General features: G+C 53.6%; 1 protein-coding gene across 2 annotated transcripts in view; it reads left to right on the forward strand.

Moving 5' to 3' along the window:
• Window positions 1-20,279, forward strand: part of EPHB2 (EPH receptor B2) — a 108,923-nt gene that overhangs the window by 24,591 nt on the left and 64,053 nt on the right. For both annotated transcript variants that reach the window (XM_065696867.1, XM_065696866.1), the window contains exons 2-3: window positions 7,994-8,058; window positions 11,945-12,629. In XM_065696867.1, coding sequence (XP_065552939.1) covers window positions 7,994-8,058; window positions 11,945-12,629 — 750 coding nt within the window. The remainder of the gene's footprint in view (window positions 1-7,993; window positions 8,059-11,944; window positions 12,630-20,279) is intronic.

Here is a 20,279-nt window from a genome sequence, read left to right on the forward strand (position 1 = left end):
TAGCATCTGCATTGTGTCTTCCAGCAGCCTGCCCTTGCCTGAACCCGGACCACCTACAAGTCCCGGCTCCTTTTGGGACAGATGCTGCCAGCAAGGACTGTGGGTCCCTGGTGCTGCTGGAGCAGCTTTCTGGGGTCTCTGGGGGGGTTATTGGGTTTCTTCTGACCTCGGGGGCAGACGGTGTCAGGAAACCGGGGACAGAAAGGATGCATCTGCCGTGATAACTGGGGCAATGTGGCAGCCGGGTGGAGCGTGGTCATTCCCTGCATCCAGCTAAACTGCTCCTTCAGCAGAGACCCTCTCAGAGCCGGAGCTGGGCCGTACTCCCGCTGGGCAGGTGAGAAGGGCGATTCCTAGCTCTTGGAGCTTAGCGAGCAGGATGCTGCTCTCTGCGGCATGCTCAGCCCCAGCTCCTGGCTCCTGCACTGGTTTGCTGCATGCTTGATGGCCAGGGGCAGCTCTGCTCCAAACCCTGCTGTCTGTGTTTCCCAGTCTAGCAAGGGCCCCCTCAGTGGTTCCCCCCTCTGCAGAGCAGCATCAGCCCTGGCTTTGCTCCCCGGAGGACAGTGATGTGGGTGGTCAGACAAGGTGTGGGGGATCAGGGGAAGTGAAGGGAAGGATGTAGGTGGGAATGGGGAAAGCAGAGTCCAGCTCATGGCAGCATCCACCAGCAAGGTGGGGAAAAGCATGGGGAGGTTCCAGTGGGGCTGCTGAGCTAAGGGCAGGAGATGTCCCTTTGCTTGACACCGGTCCTGTCAGGGTGTCACAGGCAGCTGAGCATCACCCAGTCGATGGGTGAAGGTGTCCCAGCATCATCCCTCAATCCCCCGCTGGCTCTGCGAGTCTCAGGGCTGTCAGGCAGGTTTGGGGAGTGATGCTCTGATGAGATGAGGGGCCAGGAAGGCTCTGTGGCTCCACAGAAGGGGTGACATCTTTCCCTTGCTAGCACTGTATGGGGTCAGGCCTCCTCACTCTGTGCCTTGTGAGCCCCCAGGGCTACCATCAGCCTGGGGGTCTGCTTGGCAGGTCAGATGGAGATGCTTATTGTTACCTCTCTGGGTCTGGCTGGACCTGATGTTTTAGGGACGCGCTTTGACTGACCAGGTGCCTGTCTGCACCGGCAGCACCAGCAAGACCTGATACCGCTGCCCTTGGCGTGGCCTTTGGGGCTCTGGTTGCAGGGCAGGATGCCGGCGGTCCCCATCCCAGCTCTGTCAACTGCCTCTTCTCGCTCCCTATCAATCACTCTCCCTCTTGGAGTTTAAGTGGATCCCTGAGTGAAGTATCCAAAATATCCTGTAGCCGCCGGCTCACAATGCAGCGTGCTGTTCCTGCGCCAGCGGATCGGCCGGGGGGGGGGATTGGGTTTCAGTTTGTTCCGCTGGCCATCGGCCAGGCAAAGCAAAGCTCGGGGCTGCAGGGAAGGGCCACTGGGTTTGCTCAGCCCCTCTCCACTCTTGCTGGCAAAACTACTATAATCAGCCTGCAGTAAAGCACAAGAGGCAGAGAAGGGCTTTTCAGCTTGTGGAAGGGTAAATGCATCTGTGGCAGGGGCTCCTCATGGCGGGGGACAGACGGGTTTCTCATTAGCTGCCCCCCCCTGCATGGGGATGCGGTGGCTGTGCCCGAGGCCAGGCTGGAGTCATGGTTTCAGGAGCACGTCTGCTTGCATGAAGGAGTTTGTGTGGATCCCGGTCCTGCTGGGCTCCGGCGCTGAGCCACCCTGCAGCATCCCAACACAAAAGGAATGTGGAGCTGTTGGAGCCAGTCCAGAGGAGGCCATGGAGATGCTGCAAGGGTTGGAGCAGCTCTGCTCTGGAGCCAGGCTGAGAGAGCTGGGCTGGGGCAGCCTGGACAAGAGAAGGCTCCTGAAGGGGAGACCTGAGAGCAGCTCCAGTGCCTGAAGGGGGCTGCAGGGAACCTGGAGAGGGGCTTGGGACAAGGGCCTGTAGGGACAGGCCAAGGGGAATGGCTTGAACCTGCCCGAGGGGAGGCTGAGATGGGCTCTTAGGCAGAAGCTCTTCCCTGTGAGGGTGCTGAGGCGCTGGCACAGGGTGCCCAGAGAAGCTGTGGCTGCCCCATCCCTGGCAGTGCTCAAGGCCAGGTTGGACACAGGGGCTTGGAGCAAGCTGCTCCAGTGGAAGGGGTCCCTGCCCGTGGCAGGGGTTGGAGCCGGAGGAGCTTTGAGGTCCCTTCAACACAAACCAGGCTGGGCAACTTCTTACCTGCTTTGAATGTCCAGCACTGGGCACAGCTGATGCGATCCTTGGTCAACAGAGAAGCCTGCTCGCTGTGTTAATGTTATACCAGGATTGTAATGCTGGCACGTTTCCTACCCTGGGGGAGGAGCTGGCGGGTGAAGTGAAAGGGGAAGGGAAAAAGTTGTGGGTGGAAAAATGAGGGTGGAGGCTCCAGCTATCTGTGGGGCTATTTATTTGTCCAGCTGTTTCTTTATCTGGATGAGTTTGCAGCCTGTGAATGTGAAGGATTTGCCAGGGCTTCTGAGAAACCCAGGCCCAGATGCTCTAAATTGGTCTGAATTGGCAGAACTCCATGGCAGTTATTTTTCCGGACGCAGAGAAGTGTGTCTGCAACATGCACCGCTCCTCTGTTAATCCCTTGCCCGTCCAGCCTCTCTGCCACTGTTCCTTGGTGCTGTCACTCCATCCCCAGCCCTGGCCATGCCTTGCTGGTGTCTCCAATCACTGCCGGTACCCAGTGTGATCCCAGTCTTGTCCTCCCCTCCCAGGTCTGCCTGCCAGTCTCAGTCCTGACCTGACCGGATGGGAAGAACTCGTGCAAGCAGCATCTCACTTGTGGCTGAGCAGCATGCGAGCTGCTCCCCCTCCTCACCCAGGTCATTGGCATTGCAGTCGATGATGTCTCAGCGTGGCTGTTGAGCATTTGGTGGTGAGGACGCATCTTTAGATGCAGAGTGCTAGAGGCAGAGCCCTCAAAGCAAGCAGCAGTGCCGGCCGCGGGCCACAGCGCTGGCAGAAAGTTGCTTATTGAAAGCATCTTCAAAGTGAAAAGGACAGGCACTTATCTCCTAACTGCCCCGTGGGGAGCAGTGCGGTTTCTGGTGGGAAGCGGGCCAGGGTTGTGTCTGCTGGCTTCGAGCAGCTGCAGGTTTATTTATAATGCCGTGGGCAGCACGTGAATCTGCAGATAAACACGCGGGAGGGAAGAACGCAAACAACAGCACTGAGAAAACGCTGCTCCGGAGAGAGCGTTGCGCTGAGCCGCAGCTATTGCAAGGCGCCGGAGATGGGCCAGGGCCAGACACGCCGCCCACCCCGTTCCCATGCGGGTTTGCCCGGCGTGATGATGGCACTGTGAAAGCATTGGCTGTGACTCTGAGTGAAGCTGCCCAGATTGCTGGTTGAAGCAGGCAACTCGTCTCCACAGCTGGCAGGGCACTAACAGATGGGGTTGGGGTTGCCCATCCAACAATTGGTCCTGTTGGGTGCCTGGAGCAGCATATGAAGAGTCCCTCCCCAGCATCCCTATAGGCCCCCTTCAGACACTGGAAGCTGCTATGAGGTCTCCACGCAGCCTTCTCTTCTCCAGGCTGAACAGCCCCAACTTCCTCAGCCTGTCTTCATACGGGAGGTGCTCCAGTCCCCTGATCATCCTCGTGGCCTCCTCTGGACTTGTTCCAACAGTTCCATGTCCTTTTCATGTTCAGGACACCAGCACTGCACACAGTGCTCCAGGTGAGGTCTCATTCATCAGGGACTGTAGTGACAGGACAAGGGGTAACGGGTTCAAACTTAAACAGGGGAAGTTCAGATTGGATCTAAGGAGGAAGTTCTTTACTGTAAGGGTGGTGAGGACTGTAAGGGTGGTGAGGCACTGGAATGGGTTGCCCAGGGAAGTTGTGAGTGCTCCATCCCTGGCAGTGTTCAAGGCCAGGCTGGATGAAGCCTTGGGTGGGATGGTTTAGTGTGAGGTGTCCCTGCCCATGGCAGGGGGTTGGAACTGGATGATCCTTAAAGTCCTTTCCAACCCTAACTATTCTATGACTCTATGAGCATGGGGCAGCCTTCAGGTAGGATCCAGAGACCTGCTGGGTGAGATATGGCCGCAGTTCACCATGGGTGCAGAGACCGCAAGGGGCTGAGGGCACCCCGGTTGGGACTCCTTTGGGTAGGATGGGATGTTGTGGCAGAAAGATGGGTTCCTGTTCCTTGGCATGTGTTGCACCTTGTGTGGAGCTTGTACCTGCTGCAGAACTCTGCACCATTGATGCCTTGGTGCCTGGAGTCACCCATCCACTCAGATGTCTCCATGAATATCTCCTCGTTTATCATACCTTGATAGCCAGAAGGAACCAAGGCAACGTCCTGCTCAATGTATGCTCCGGCAACGCGTGCAGCTTCTCCAGCTGGTGGCACACCTGGAAGGGGGAAGGATACAAACAGTGCAAGATCTGCCTCCCTTGGCAATTACCCTTCTACCTCTCATTCAATTTTACTCGTGCAAAATTGCCTACTTGTTTTCCCCATATTTAACTGGGTTCGGCTCCCAAGCAAAGCTGCAGCTGCAGTTTCCCTCATGGGCTATAGGGAGCTCTCTTTGCTACTGTTTTCTCCCGGTGTAGATCCTTGCAGAGCACAATCAATCATCTTGCAAACTCCTCTTTGATGAGCTTCTGCAGTCCCCTCCACCCCGTCCATCTGAAGAAGGAGCAGACCCCAGGGGAAGCTCAGACTCTCCTGTGTGGCTGAGGTGGGTGGTAAGGCCGTGTCTTACTTTTGTTAAACCTTCCTGGTTGCAGGTTCGGACTCTGTGCCAGCACTTCCATGATGGGATGTTGGAGCAGGGCTTGGCTGTGTCTTCATGCAGCCTTCTTTCCATCACTGCCTCTTGCTGTGGAGATCTGAGCAGGTCTGAGCCTGGGATTGCTGTTGAGCATCGCTCCTGATTTTGCTCGCTGGAGAAATGAATTAGTGTGCTTCTTTTGTCTGGAAATAAGGAACTTCTCAGGGATGAGACAGTGCTCTTCCCTGGAAGACCACGTGGACCTTGGGTGGAGGGTGAGGATGCTCCTGGCCACGTATACAAGCAAGATGACTCTATGGGCAGGCATTACATGGGCAATATGTTGTTTTGAAGTCAACTGTCAATGGATGGAGCAAATCCACCATCACCATTGAAATCTGTCCTGGATTCACATTCACTTTTGCAGTCAGTGCTGCCGCTGACCAGGTTCACTCTGATTCAGGCAAAACTGCTAAGCTCTAGCACATAACTGATCCTCAAAGGGACTTTAGCCAGGGCAGCAATTTGGTAGGGAAGCTGTGCAAAAGTGGGGACCGCAGGCTTGTCATCCACCCTACACAAAGAAGGTTGATAAACAGGAACCTCAAAGAAAGGAGCTTGTTTCAGGGTGGAAGAGTAAGGAAGCTCAGATAATGTAGTTGTCTTGGAGATGACATTTTGCCACCCTTAAGCACCGCAAGAGGGAAAGGAAGCTTTGGGTAGGAGAGTCTGTATGCAAGTGAAAGGAAATCTAATAGCTGGCAGGCGAACAGTGTAAATTCAGAGCAAAATTAATGGAAGATCTCTTTTTTTGATGAGGAAATAATTGACCCTTGGAAAAACCTGCACATTTCTACTCCTCCTTGGCTTGGGTCAAAACAAGATGGCCTTGGGCCAGCTGGGGTAGATGCAGAGCTCTGAGGAGATGCACAGGTTTTCAGCTGAGGTTAGGAGGCAATGGCTGTGGTCAGCGTGCTCTGCGGTAATGCACCAGGAACAATTGTGTTTTCGTTAAATAACAGGCTTCTAAAAATGCAAAATGCTTCAAAAGATGGCTTTTATTTGGGGAATTATTCATACTGGTTTAGAGTGTATCTTGTTTTACATGGTAGTCACTGCTGTTAATGTATTTACTGCGCGCCACTGTCACTGATAGTTAAAGTAACAAATCTAAGGGTTCATTTTGTAAATCAGTGCAGCTTCTAGCTAGCACTGGGTGAAAAATGTTGTTTTCCTTTCAGATCAAAGTGCCACTGGTGTTTTAATGAAAAAGCCAGATCCCCTGATAAAATAAACACTATTATCAACCTATGTAAACCAATATTCAGTTGAGAAAGACGTTTCATAAATCTGAGTGACAACATTTCTGGACTAGCTGTTTTCCAGAACTCTTCCTAGTGGGAAAGTTTGGAAAGCACTGTTTTTGCTTTTTACTCTTGGAATCAAACCAGATTTTGAAATCCTGGTTTCCTGTGAACTGGAAACCTCTGGCTCTAACCAGGGGTAACGAACGACCCACAGTCTGAAAGTGATTTACTGCCAGAAGTAGGTGCAAGGAGTATATCTGTGCTGAGGCACTCTTTGGCTGGGTGATGGGAAAAGGGGAGTTCAAGTGCGCCGCTGGACAGGCTGAGAGCTCGGTTCTGCATCCAGGCTTGTCCCCTAAAGGATGGGTCTGCTCAAGGCTGAGCTTTTCTTCCTTTGTTGTTGCTCGACACAGTGAAAGTGGAGGAGGTGGGGCTGCTTTTGGGGGCTTTGTGCCAGTGCGCTTGGGTTTTGATGGTGAGGAGCAGCAACGGGACGCAGTTATAGCCAGTAACTCTCCATTCGTGTGTGGCCATGTGAAGTAGCACCATTTGATGGGTTATGGGATGGTGGGCAGTCTCTACTGTACTGGGGTTGATCCCTCTTTGTGAGCAGATGGGGAGGTGTGCACATCTTGTGCATAAAGATACTTTTGCTTGAGATCCCTAATGCTGGATTTTTTCCCCTGCGTGTCCTGCATTGAGTGGGAGGGCAGGGAGAGTGAAGCTGCAAGCTGAACTTTTGTATTTGTCTTGCTCGTGTGTGTGATGGATGCTTCCCAGTATCCCTGTAAATGTAGTTGGCATCCCAAGTGCATGTTCTGAAATCAGAGGCACATTCATATTCTCCCTATAGAGTAGAGGAGCAGAATTTCTTCTGTGGGTATCACCTTGGTCTCAGCTACAGAATCACTGGTTGTATGCTGGCCTGCACAGTCTGTCCCACAAGCATCACACTTTTCCCATGCCCTTTGGTGTGATGGAACCTTTGGGTGTGATTCCTAAACACTGGAATATTGTCCTATTTTCTGCATAGTGCAGAAAAATCTCTGTGTTGCAATGAGCAGGCAACCACAGACCTGGAGGATGGACAGTCACCCAGACTGTGGAAACCACTCATGGAAGTATCTGCCCAATGTATTTCTGATGGGGGCCATCTAACCCATTCCTGCGCTGGATGGGAAAAACCTGCACAGGTTAGCCCAAGTATTGGGGTGCCATAACCTGAGCATCCTTTCTTGTGCCATCAGTGTCGTTAGGCCGACCTGTAGCTATTTGGGATGAGAAGGACTTCAGTACTGGAAGTGTGACAAGCTGTGGAAAGGACAAGGAATCTTTGCTACCCACGTGGCTCAGGGAGAATTCTCCTCCGTGGTACTGGTGGCAGCATCGCTTGACCTATTTCAACCCAAATCACCTGGGAAAACAGGTTTAACATTGGTTTATTTTTTTAGTACTTTTAAGCCCTAAAAGTGCTGTTTCTTGCCATGTGCTACAGCATCACCAAAGATTCTGCCTACTGTGCAGAAAAAAACATCCCACTTTTGCAACAGAAACTGCAGAGGGGATGGAAGGAACTGGCTCGGGCTGGGCTTCTTGTCTGCAGCAGCAGAGCTGCTCTGGGGCTGTCCTTCCCTGCCTCTGGATTTTGAGGAGCAAAGCCCACCCAGGGTGGAAGGGCAAATGCTCCCATGCACTGCAGGAGACAAGGGGGCCAGGGAGAAATGGGCAATGGATGAGGAAGCAGATGGGTGGAGAGACCAATTCTTGGCTCCTGCACAGCTAAGGGCTGGCCAGAAAGTACAGCACAGGCTGGGCTCTGTGGCTGCGGTCCTGTTCTGGCTCCTCTTCACTTTTTTCCCCTTCTCCTGCCTCAGGCCTTCTCCAGCCAGTCACTGACTCCTTGTTTCACCTTCTTCCTGCAGAGACACTGATGGACTCCACAACAGCAACGGCGGAGCTGGGCTGGACGGTGCATCCTCCATCAGGGGTGAGTTATCCGGTTGCATCATGGGGGCCTGGAGCCTCGTCTGGGGTCTCCTGCTGCACATGAATGTAGGTGGGTTGGCTCAACAGAAGTCAGCCACTGAAGCGAAGTGCCTTGACCATGTGAAAAGGTCAAGTGGGAAAAGCACAAGAGGGGGTGAGTGACAGTTGGGGTTTCCAGTAGTTGTCTAGAAGGTGGTGCATCCAAAAGATACCCCAGTGCTGGAGAAGTATAATTCTCACCCCATAGCATCAGGCCAGTGTGGTGTTGGAGAAGTCATACTCTACAAAACTGGTCTGCAGCCACTTAAAAAGGAGGAAAGGGGAGAAATGAAATGCTGAGGCCACTGTCATTTATCCCCAGTGTCTCACTTGTTATCCCATTGCCCGTCACTTGAAAAGAAAAGGATGGGGGCATTGACCTGCAGGGTTGCACCCACAGCAGCCATTTAATAAGTCCTGAAATGACTGTCCAGCATTCCTGGCATCTCATGGAGAGGCTCAGCAGCGACTGTCTCTCTGCTTTGCTGGTACCAAGAGCTCCCCAAGCCATATCCCAAGAACACTCAGAACAAGCTTCTTTAAAGAAGAGCTTGAACAAGGCAGGGTATCTCTGCACCTTTCTGCTCACGACACAAAGCTGGAGCAGTCCCAGCCACCTCCATGACCTGCAGCGTTTGTGTGGGCCATCAAGGTGCTTCAGAGCATCCTGCCCAGCTCTGGCTGCAGTGGCCAGCAGCAGCGTGGAGCCTCAGTGCTTGACACCCTCAGGCTTCAATGGCCCAATCCAGCTCAGCCAAAGGCTGGAGATGCTCCCCATCGCCTTGTGCAGAGATGGTGGCTGATGGTAGCCCTCCCCAGGGGCTGGATGAAGATGTTTTGTGGGCCTCACCCTGAGGATGACAGCAAGCCCCCTCCCCAAGCTGACTTGGCAGAAGAAAAGGAACAGCCAAGAAAAGCCTCTGTTGGGGAGATTAAACGCAGCTCCCGAGCAGCCCTGCCGTGCTGGGGCGCAGGCGCTGCCGGCACCGGTCCCCATCACCATGAGAAAGCCCCACGCCTGCCTGCGAGCCTGGCGCCTCACCAGCGCTGGCCCGGCCGCCAAAGGGGGATGATGGGCGCACAATAGGCAGGAGCAGAGGTCAAGTCTTTTTCTCTCCTCGCCCAGCCTTTCTTGTTTGCGGTGTTTCCATATGTAAAGCACGCCTTGCTCCCGCTCCCCGGCCCTGCAGTAATGAGGCCGGGGCCTGCTGGAAGCCGTCTCCCCGTATTATTGTGCTGCCTTCTTCTTTTGAGCTCCCAGCATGTTAATTAGAGAGTGAGGAGAAAGGGAGAGGCTTCTAATTAAGCATCGAGGAAGCGCAGGGGCTGCTGTATGGGGGTGACTTTCTCTCCCGGCTTGGGAGCCCCCCGCTCGCTGCTGCAGGGATGTAGGAGGATGCTGGGTGTCTCGATCCTCACCTCCAGGGTGCTCCCGCATCCCTGTCCCCATCAGGATGTGGATGCCCATCTAGAAAGTCCAGCACAGCCCTGGTGGGATGCCCTCCCATTGCGGGTGGGATGTGGTGTGCCCTGTGCTGTGCACGGCGTGGGTGCTGGTGCTGCGGTGCCTTCACAGCTTCTGCCAGGGTGGCCTCATGCCCACTGACAGGACAAAGGTTATCCTGCCCATCAGTGACTGGCAAGGTTGGTGCAGTCAGCATCATCTGAGAGACAAAATCTGCTTCCCATTTATTGCCTCATTGCTGATTATTAAAGGTCCAAGAGCCCAAACAGTTGTTTTTTCCCTCACTGTGGAGCTCCCCTGTTGCTTGTAGGTGTTCCTACGCCTGTCTCCACCATCTGTTGTTCATCCCCCGGCTGTAGAGACTCTTCTTCTACCATGTGCTGCTCCTGCCTGACCAGGGATGAGCTCTTCAAACTCATGTCCTGAGCCCTCCCTGGGGCCCCTGCAGGTGTAGATGGGGCAGTACTAGACATCTCCAGGTCTCGGTGGCTGACATGCTGTTTCAGAGTGGGTGTCAGGAGTGGTCCAGGTGATGGAGAGCCATATCAGAGGCAGGGCAGAGGAAGGCATTGCTTCCCTATGTCTTGCCTTTGATTCCTTCACCTGCTCCCAGCCAGTGCCTTAAAAAAGGTGGAGATCCTGCAATTTTCCACTAGCACACCAAGTTTATTTCTGGAAGGAAAGCAAATGTTCCCCCTGTGTTTTGTGAGGATGCTCTCCTCCTCCCCCAGCGATGGCAGCAGATTTCCAGTCACTGCCAATCAGAAGTGGTTGGAGCTGTTTGGGGATCTTCCCTGACAGCCTTCTGTTGGGCTGTTAGCCTTGATGTGCGAGGAGCAATCTGTCTCCCATCCCCTGAGCCTCCCTCTACAGTCCTGGGTGCCCTTGTGAGGCTGTTTGCAGGCTGAGGGCTGGGATGCTCTGCTCCTGATGTTTTCTGTGCTAAGCTCTGTCCTGGCATTGGTGCTGGATCTGGGCTGTGGGGCTACCTTTGCCCTGGGTGTCATGATCCTGCATGAGGGCAGGGTTGTGCTCAGGGTCTGATGTCCGTGGGAAACAGCTCGGCTTCCACTTGAGCAGGTTGATGAACAAATTAATTGGAAGCCGTCCCAGCTGGCTGGGACTGTCACACGCTAGCTGCATCCCGGTGCCTGCCACCCGCATCAGGAGGGTGCTGCTGCTGGGGAGCGAGCAGCACAGAGCGATGCTCTGCACTCCTGCAAGGTCTGGGCTGGGGGGATGCTCTGGTGAGCCAGGTCAGAGGTGCATTGTTTTCAATCTGTGCTCACCACAGAGGAGGGGTGGCCGGTTACTGGCTGCAGCTCTGCCCTTGTCTGGTCCCATCCTGAAGTCTCCCCATCCTAAAAAGGATGGAGACAACAACAAGAGCTGAAGGATTTGTTTAAAACCAGCCTGGGGAAAGGGCAAGGAGCAGGACAGGGCCAGGAGGTGTCACAGCAGTCCCAAACTTTTCAGAGACTCCTTCAGAGTTAGCTGTTAGTCAGCTCAGGGAGCTGGGCTGAGCTTCCGATGGGGAAATGTCAGCTCCAAGTGTCTGGCTGAGAAGGATGTTAGCATTGTGCCATTGCTCATAGGGCATCCCATAGTTGCAGTTTAGGACAGCTGGGGTTGAGCCCTATGTAAACCTGCAGGAGGGACTCCAGAACGTGTTGGCCTTTGAAAGGGCAAGGATAAGAGCTACCAGCAGGATCTAACTCAGCATTTCCTTTTGTGGGTACACAGTGGGGTCAGCTGGGCTCCCATAAACCTTCCCTCCTGCCCATGGGGAGAGGCCGCTGGCTACAGACCCATTGCACAGCCAGTCCTTGGGCTGAGAGGAGGTTTTATGGCTGCGTTACACGCTCCGGGTCCTGTCTGCCACGTCTGTAACTGCAGCGGCACCAGTGGGAATACATCTGCTAAAGGCATCGTGCTCCTTTGCTGCGATGCTCTGCTGCGCAGTGCAGCCCACGGGCAGGAGCCCCTGCTAAAGACATTACTGCCTGCAGAGATGGTGCACGGCCCTGCCATGCTCTGCCACACAGCAGAGGTGCTTTACCATAAATGCAGGCATGGTGCTCATGGCAGTGAGGTGGCCCCCAGCTCTGCAGAGGGCTTGGGCCACCTTGCTCCTACAGAGTGGAGCCTGCCATGTATGCAGTGAGGGTGAAAACCTGCCGGAGCAGGATGGAGGTGTAGGTATAGGCTGCTTGCAGGGTGATGCTGGAGCAGTGCTGGGTGAGGTGGTGGGGTGGGCACAGCGTGGGGCAGCTGGCATTGGCAAAGCCTGCCCTCTTAGCACGTGATGGGGTTGGGAAGAGGTGAGGTAGATTGGGATCAATAGTTTGGTGCAAGCCCTTGATTTCCTGTGTCCTGTCTGCAGTGGGAAGAGGTGAGCGGGTACGATGAGAACATGAACACAATTCGAACCTACCAGGTGTGCAACGTCTTTGAATCCAGCCAGAACAACTGGCTCCGTACCAAGTACATCCGGAGGCGAGGAGCACACCGCATCCACGTGGAGATGAAATTTTCTGTCCGGGACTGCAGCAGCATCCCTAACGTCCCAGGCTCCTGTAAGGAGACTTTTAACCTCTACTACTTCGAGTCGGACTTTGACTCAGCCACCAAGACTTTTCCTAACTGGATGGAGAATCCTTGGATGAAAGTGGACACAATTGCTGCCGATGAGAGCTTCTCGCAGGTGGACCTAGGTGGACGGGTGATGAAGATTAACACCGAGGTGCGCAGTTTTGGGCCTGTCTCCAAGAATGGTTTCTACCTGGCCTTCCAGGACTATGGGGGCTGCATGTCCTTGATTGCCGTCCGTGTCTTCTACCGCAAGTGTCCTCGTGTGATCCAGAATGGGGCCGTCTTCCAGGAAACCCTCTCAGGAGCGGAGAGCACCTCGCTGGTGGCAGCCCGGGGGACGTGCATCGCCAATGCGGAGGAGGTGGATGTGCCCATCAAGCTGTACTGCAACGGTGATGGCGAGTGGCTGGTGCCCATCGGCCGCTGCATGTGCCGGGCAGGCTATGAGTCAGTGGAAAATGGGACTGTCTGCAGAGGTAACTGCTGGCTTCGGTCTCGCACTGCGCAGCGCCTTGGGGCCGGTGGCTGTGCCCATGGGGCAGTCGGGATTTGCAGCAGGGATGTGCATGAGCTGCCTGGGAGCAACCTCCTTGGGCAGGGGTGGGAGAGGAGCATGTAGGGGCACGGCAGAGGAGCATATGTATGGATGCTGACTCCTCCAGCTCCTCACCTTGTGCCCTGGGCCCATCCATCTGGTGCAGAGGCTCTGCGTTAACCTTCAGGTCCTCAGAGGCAGTGGGGTCCAGGGTGCTCTGCAGGTCTTGGAGGGACACACGTGTGTAGCTGGGGTGTGTGCCACCAACCTGCTGTCACCTCTCAAAATATTTTGGCTGTTTTCACTTCATTTTGTGCCCTGGGCCTCGGCATGACCTGAAACGCTTCTGGGATGAGGGGAGCAGGAGTGCAGGCAGCCAAAGGTGATGTCCTGGGAGGGAGCAAGTTGTCTCCAGTGTTTTTTACATGGTGAGGTGCAAATGGCCTAGGTTGGGACATGCTCACGGACTGCTCAGGGCCAGGCTCAGTGGTGCCCAGGTGAAGAGGTGAGCTCCTGCAGCAGCCAGAGGCCTCTTGCCCTGTAGATGTTCTCCTGCCATCTACAGAGACGTTCAAAGCAGACTCTGGGGGTGCCTGCTCGGCTCAGCTGAGTACTCTGGAGCCAGCCTGGTCCCGCTAAGCCAGAGGTTCTGCACCACCCTTGCTGAAGGCATCGTGCCCGCACTCATCTCTCTGTTCCTCCCATGTCACGCGTGGCCTTGGGGAGGTTTAGAAAGGAGCTGCTGGGGCTGTTGGGGAGAGCTGGGGACCTGAGAGCTGCATGTTTAATGGGCACCTGCTGCTGTCCCATGCACAGAGCAAACCGCAGCAGTTGGCAAATGGCTGAATATCAAAATCCTATTACAGTTTTGATAGCATCATCGCGCTCTGAGCAGAGCTGGGGTTTCTCTGAGATCAATTATAGATACGTCAGTGGGCACTGCAGAGTGCAGGGAAGGAGCTGCATCTCTTCTCCTTGTGCTGTGGGAAAGGGGTAGCTGGGTGGCACCAAGCAAGCATGGGGAAGGAGCTGATGGAGGGGGACGGACGGTCTCTGGCCATTCGCAGTTGGGACTGTAGGTTGGGTTGTCCCCTTGCAGAGGGCACATCTGCGAGTGGCTGGGCTGTTTATGCATCAAACTACAGCTCCTGATGTGCTGTGGGTGTCAGTTGATGTTTGTGATTTGAGCTGCTCCTCACCAGGCCACTGCACATCTCTTCCCACCAAGCTCAGGGTGATCGAGTCCTCCAGCTGTAGCAGGGATGGGGTGGGGATGGGGACAGCAAGGAAGCGCTGCTGCAGCACAGCGTGGAAAGGGAGCCTGGCTAATCCCAGCCTCGAAGGGAAGACGCAAGGGAGCATTTGTAGCAACACCAGAAAGCCAAAATGATTGGTGTGAGCTTTTCCATCTCACCTGATTTACTTCCCCCGCCTGTATCCAGCCCTGCGCTTTGCTCTAGTGCAGCTTCGGTCCCCGGAGACTCCCTGGTCCCACTGCCAGCACAGCTCCTCTCGCATGCCCCGTGGCTCCCAGGTCTCCTTATGCATGCTCTGGCCTGGCAGAGCCAGGGGCCGCAGTGGAGGGAGCAGGCAGGAGGGAGAGGCTGGGTCTCCTCTTTGCCTGGCAGCAGCAGGATTTTGGGAGGTCCGGTACCTCGGCAGCTGTTTCTCCAGCCGGTGCTGGCGTGCACCAGCGCCGCGCTCCCCAGCAGCATCAATCATGGGGTGGCCGGCAGCCTGATGTCTCTGTGGGGCAGCTGGCTCTGGGGCTGCCTCTCTCCTTCCCCTTCCCTTTCCCCCTTTCTCCTTTTTCCCTCCCCTTTGCTTTCCCTTTCCCCTTTCCCCTTCTCCTTCCTCTTGCCCTTCCTTTTTGTCTTCCTTTCTTCTTCCCTCCTGCACGGGGCTGGATGGGACCCCAGGACTGTGTCAGACTGGGACACATCCTCTTCTTTCCTCCGGAAGAAGAGCGACGACTGGGAGGAGAGTGCCGTGGTTGGCAGGGCAGCCATAGCACCCCTATTCTCTCCCAGCACCTCCAGTGAGCCCCACAGAGGACTGGGAAAGGGGCAGGTCACCCCAGCTCGGTCAGGCAGCTCAGCTCAGGAAGGACCTGCAGGATGCATCCCTGCCCACCTCCCATTGTGTCCTTGCCCCTGGTGCCTGCAGAGGTAGGGTACGAGCCGCCTGGTTTGGGGGACTCACTTGTACATGTAGCTGGCAGGTTTTCTCATGTTTCAAGGGGTGGGAGGGAATCTGGGCCCCTTTCCAGAAGCAAAACAAAAGCAAATCTGAGCTGGCTTTTGGGGCGAAGTGCTCTCGCACGGCTCGGTTGCCCAAACAGGACGTGATGGGGAGCGTGGGGGACTTGGCTCACTGGTCCTGCCCTGCCAACGGGTCCTGGTGGAAGAGGGCATCCCAAGCAATGGACAGCCCCTTGGTGCAGCTGCACGGCACTGAAAGGAGCTGCTCATTTTCTCCGCTGGGCTTTCCATCTGGCTACGGCAGCGCAGGCCTGCTCGCGGCAGTGCACACAAGGGATATTGATGGAGGAAGTTCATGCGTCTAACAGCTTAAGCTCTCCTAAGCTCGCAGCCCCAGCACAAAAGGATTTGGGAGCAGTTAACAATTCTGTGTGGTTAAGAGATTTCCATTGCGCTGGGCTTCGCTGCCTGATCCCGCAGGGTCCTGCCTGCTCTCTCCTCTTTGCTTCCCGGCTCCTTCCCATTGCATTGGCAAGGGGCTCCCCACGCCGCCTCCCCCAGCCCAGCCGCGTCCTCCCCACTTCACCTTCTCCTGCTCCCTGCCTGCGTCTTTTCTCTCCATCTCCCTGTTCTTTGTCTGCTGCCTCCCCCTCTCCCCCGCCTGTCCCTCCCATGCAGCATATTAAGCGCATTTCTCTCTGCCTCCCTTATTCATTGGCTCCCCTCTGCAACAGCAGAGGCAGAGCTATTGTGCTGCCTGCTCTCTCACTGTTCGGGCTGCACGGCAGAGAACACTGCCTGCGAGGGTCTCTGCTTGCTCAGGGATGGCAGTCCCTGACTGCTGCTCCTGGCTCTTGAGCCCTGCATCCATCTCCAGCTCCTCCCCATCTTTGGAGGACATGGAATCATCACAGAACCCCAGCCTGGTTTGGGTTAAAGGGACCTTAAAGCTCCTCCAGCTCCAACCCCTGCCACGGGCAGGGACCCCTTCCACTGCAGCAGCTTGCTCCAAGCCCCTGTGTCCAACCTGGCCTTGAGCACTGCCAGGGATGGGGCAGCCACAGCTTCTCTGGGCACCCTGTGCCAGCGCCTCAGCACCCTCACAGGGAAGAGCTTCTGCCTAAGAGCTCAGCTCAGCCTCCCCTCGGGCAGGTTCAAGCCATTCCCCTTGGCCTGTCCCTACAGGCCCTTGTCCCAAGCCCCTCTCCAGGTTTCCTGCAGCCCCTTTAGGTATTGGAAAGCTGTTATAAGGCCTGTGGCCTTGCAGATGTGTGTCCTATAGGTAGGCTCCATGATGGGCTTCCTTGCCGGTGTGCTTGTGTGGCACAGTGGATCTGCCACCAACCCCATTGTGCACTGGGAATTTGGGTGCAGAAGCAGAGATGTTCATGTCACATATGCAGAGGACCCAGAGGTGCGGAGAGCAGTGAGGGTGCGTTGCAACTGTGCTGTGCTTGTGTTTTGGAGGGGGCAAATATATAGAAAGGGCTTGGAGGGACATGCAGGTGTCTGATGTGCCAGGGAAGGGTATGTCCTAGCTGTCTCAAAGTCACCTGCCGTGAGTACATGATGTTTTGGAGATAAAAGGCTATGGCTCCATGCCTGCTTCAGGTCTGGCCCATTAGTGTTAATGCTGGACCCAGCCAATAAATTGTAAGGCCTTAGGGATAATTAGGTTCTTACAGGAAGCATTCCTGGTTGAGCTGGAGCAGATACAGCCAGTCGTAAATGTTTGCAGAGATGGAGAACTGCCCGTTAAACACTGCCCTTGGCACTGCTTCGGCTTTTCCATTGGTAGATCCACCATCCCATGCACAGAATGCATGTACGTAGTGACAACCTATGTGCCAGGGGGATGCTGAGATTTCCCTTTTCCTACATCCCCTCTTTGCTTTAACTATTGCAGCAATGGCATCTCTCCAGGTGCTTTTGAAGAGCCTGCATCCCTGTCCCTGGAGGTGTGATCTGATACGTGTTTGTGCTGAAATGCATGTTCGTTGCTTGCACCCAGCTCACTGAGGCATCCGGATTGCTGTGTATCATCTTCAGTATTTACCACACTACAACTTCCATGTCATCAGCTAACTTTACTGGGAATGCTTTGGGCTTTCTCTTGGGTCATTGATAAAAATGTTAAATAGCCCGGAGGCATGAACCATATTTGTTGGCTCTAGTAGAAACAGACCTGCTCTCTGCACATTCCCTGTTTAGATCTCAGACCATAGCAGCATCCGCTTGCCAAGTTTTAATGCATTGAATATGTCCCGCAGTGTCGGTGGACTTACTAATTTCTGAGTCAAAATATCATGTGTTACCAAGGGAGATGCTCTGCAGAGGTTTGGGTGTGTTGCGTTAACACTGTGAAACTCTCCCAGCCAATCTTGTAATTGCATCAAAAAACCATGCAAGGCTAATTTGCCTTAATCTCTTTTCCATGAGTGTACGTAGGTTGGCACTACTATTACTACCTTCCTTTCATCCTTTGCTGGCCAAATCCTGTAGCTGGCACATCCTTATCTGACTGGTAGTGACGCTGCAATGGCACTCCTAAAATAGCCAAGACTGCCTCATTTAACAAGGAGCTTTTTCCTACAGCTCTGAAACATCCTGCTGCTTGACGGTGTCTGGAAAGTGAACATTAACTGTCCACTGGTTCATCAGCCATCTCTTTAAAAACTCGTAGGTAGATGCTGTCCTGACACACTGAGTTAACAGTGTTTAACTTTAGTAGCTGCTATTTAACATCTTGAGTTACTGCTGGAATGGAAAGTATTTCACCATCATCCTATAAGATGATTACATCACCTGGCTTCTTCCCAAGTACAAAACAGGAATTTGTCTGCCTTTTCTATAGGCTTGTTGACAATTTGAATGCTCCCAGCCGGCTGTGGCTCTGTGTCATTGTGGATACTGCATTTCGGGCTTCTCCCTCTCCGTCTGGGAAGCAAGAATAAAGCATCTTTCTTTCCATTGCTTTGATTCTTCTCCCTCCTGCTTCTTGCTGACCTCTCCATGTTGTGAATCCAATTAGGGCTGTGGTGGGGATTGCAGCTGCTCAGTATTAACCGCTCCTAGCCTGCTTGGTGCACTATGGAGCTGGAGGAGATGCCAGCTTGTCCCCTGCACGTTGCTGGCTGCTGTTTGGGCTTCTGGAGGTTGGCGTAGGAGCAGGGAAAGCCTCGCGGATCAAGGGAGTGTCAGGCAGGGGAGCTGGGGCATTCATTTCTTGGTGCTTTGAAGCCCTGAAGAGATGCTGACCCCGCAAGGAGGGTCACAGGTGGTCCACAAATGGGGCAAGAGATGTGCTGCTGACAGAGGGAGATGGACGACTCGCCTCAGAATAGGAAATGCTGCTTCTGAGGGACAAGATCTTCCTGGTCCAAACAGGCAAAGGCAATGACAGCTGCTTTCTCATTTTGCTTTTCGAGACAGGAGGTGGGCTGAGACCTTCCACAAAAGTGTTTTCTCTATAGAGAAAGTGATGAGATGAGGTTTTACAGGACATGAGTGTGATTTTTGAACAGCAGAGCACTGCCAGCCCTGTTTTGAAGACATAGGAAAGACCCCAGCAGGATGCAGAAGATAACCCAAGAGCAGCCCACTAGAAGCATGGAAGAGAGCAGCATACTCTCATTTGTTGGTATAGATGCAGGTCATGAGTTCAGGTGTTGGAGGAAGGGATGGAGATCTCAGGTCCTGCCAGATCCATGGGGAGTTTCTTGGTGGAAGTGATGGCCATTCACAGGATTTATCAGGGGTACATGGTGGAGTTTTGCATTGCCACTGTCTGCCATAGCTGGTGCTTCCCAGTCCCTTTGCATCCTGCTCATGATCTCCCACAGTAGAGTTTCGGGGAAGGTCTCTGCTCCCCATCCTGCTTGGTCCCCCCATCCTTCTCCCCAGGCGCTTCGTGGTGCTGGGATCAGTGGGAAGAAGGGAGGAGGTGGGTGAGAGCAGACCTGGAGGGTCTCCACCAGAGAAAAGAGTGATGTCCTTTCTGACCCTCCGCAAGTAAATCCTGACTGTGTCCTGGGTGCGAGGATGGGACCCCCGGTAACACGGGTGCTTTCGTGGAGCTGATGTCTGTACTGATAAAAAAGTCTCCTCTGGACTTATTTTTACAGAAGAAACAGCATTTTGGATCAAACACCACATTCCTGATCCTGCTACACCCATGTGAGTGGGGAATAGCGGCTCTGGCAGCATCCTGTGCTGACGCCAGTGGGAGAGCAGCATTTATTCCTGCTTTTCCACTCTCTCCATCGTAGGCCTCCCTTTCCCCCTGCGCCAACCCCCCTCTTTTTCTGAGTAAAAGTGGTAAACATTAATAGGAACTGGAATGAATAGCTGGGATCCAGGCCCAGGCTTCCAGGATTTTAACTCATTATTGCCATAAAATGAAGGGAATGTGGTTTTTACCATTCGTTTTTCCTTTGAATGAAAGCGTTTGGAGATCTGGGGGGGCAAGGAGAGTTCTTCCCTGAATTCATCAGAGTGGTGAATCTTTATGGGGGAAGAAGAGAATATTCTTCATCATATCTAACATGAGAAAATTGAGGAAAATACTGGTTTTGAGGTGGGTTTTTTTTTTTCATTTGGGTCGGGCAAAGTGAAAAAGTGATTATTTTGCATGTTTAATTCTGGAAAACATCCTCAGCCATTCCCTGCGCTGATGTAAAGTTATTTGGATGTCAGATTATCGCTCTCTAAAAGCACAGTTATTTTAGTGATACAAGGTAAAAATCTTCCAGAAAAATCAGTTTAGAAGCCATGATTAGCTTAATTAGCTCCAGGGAAGCTCTTTATTTTTCCCTATATGCCTTAGAAACATAGTACATCACTGGAAAGTGTACATAAATGTCCCCATAAAGGTTAGGAAATGGAATCAAAGTGTTCATAGCTCACCTGATGGCTGTGTTTACATAGAGCAAACTTCAAACAACGATAACTTAGGTTTGGCCAAGCACAGTGCACAAGATGTTCACATTCTGAAGGAGACATCAAGTTTGGTGACACCAGTCTGTGATACCCAGTCCTTCCATGGGTGGGTGTTACAGCTTAAGCACTGTAAGGAAGGAGTTGCATGAAGGATGCAGAGCAACAGCAGGCGGAAGTGCAGTGAGTGCTGTCTGGTGAGTCTGAGGCATCCCCTTGCCCCATTTATTTCTTGGCATTTGGAGAAGCTATATCTAAGCAAAGAAACAAACAAACAAAAAAAAAAAAAACCACCAAAAAACCCAAAAACCTACAAAAAGCAAATAAAAAATTAAAGAAGCCAAACCAAAAATCCAAAGAAAAAAAACCCAAACCAAAAAAATGTTGCCAGGTGCTAGAAAGAGAAGAAATGCTAAAGAAGGCCACTAGGTCTTGGAAAGCACACTGTTAAAGGG

This window comes from Lathamus discolor, chromosome 16 (genome assembly GCF_037157495.1).
Source record: "Lathamus discolor isolate bLatDis1 chromosome 16, bLatDis1.hap1, whole genome shotgun sequence".
NCBI classification, from domain to species: Eukaryota; Metazoa; Chordata; class Aves; order Psittaciformes; family Psittacidae; genus Lathamus; species Lathamus discolor.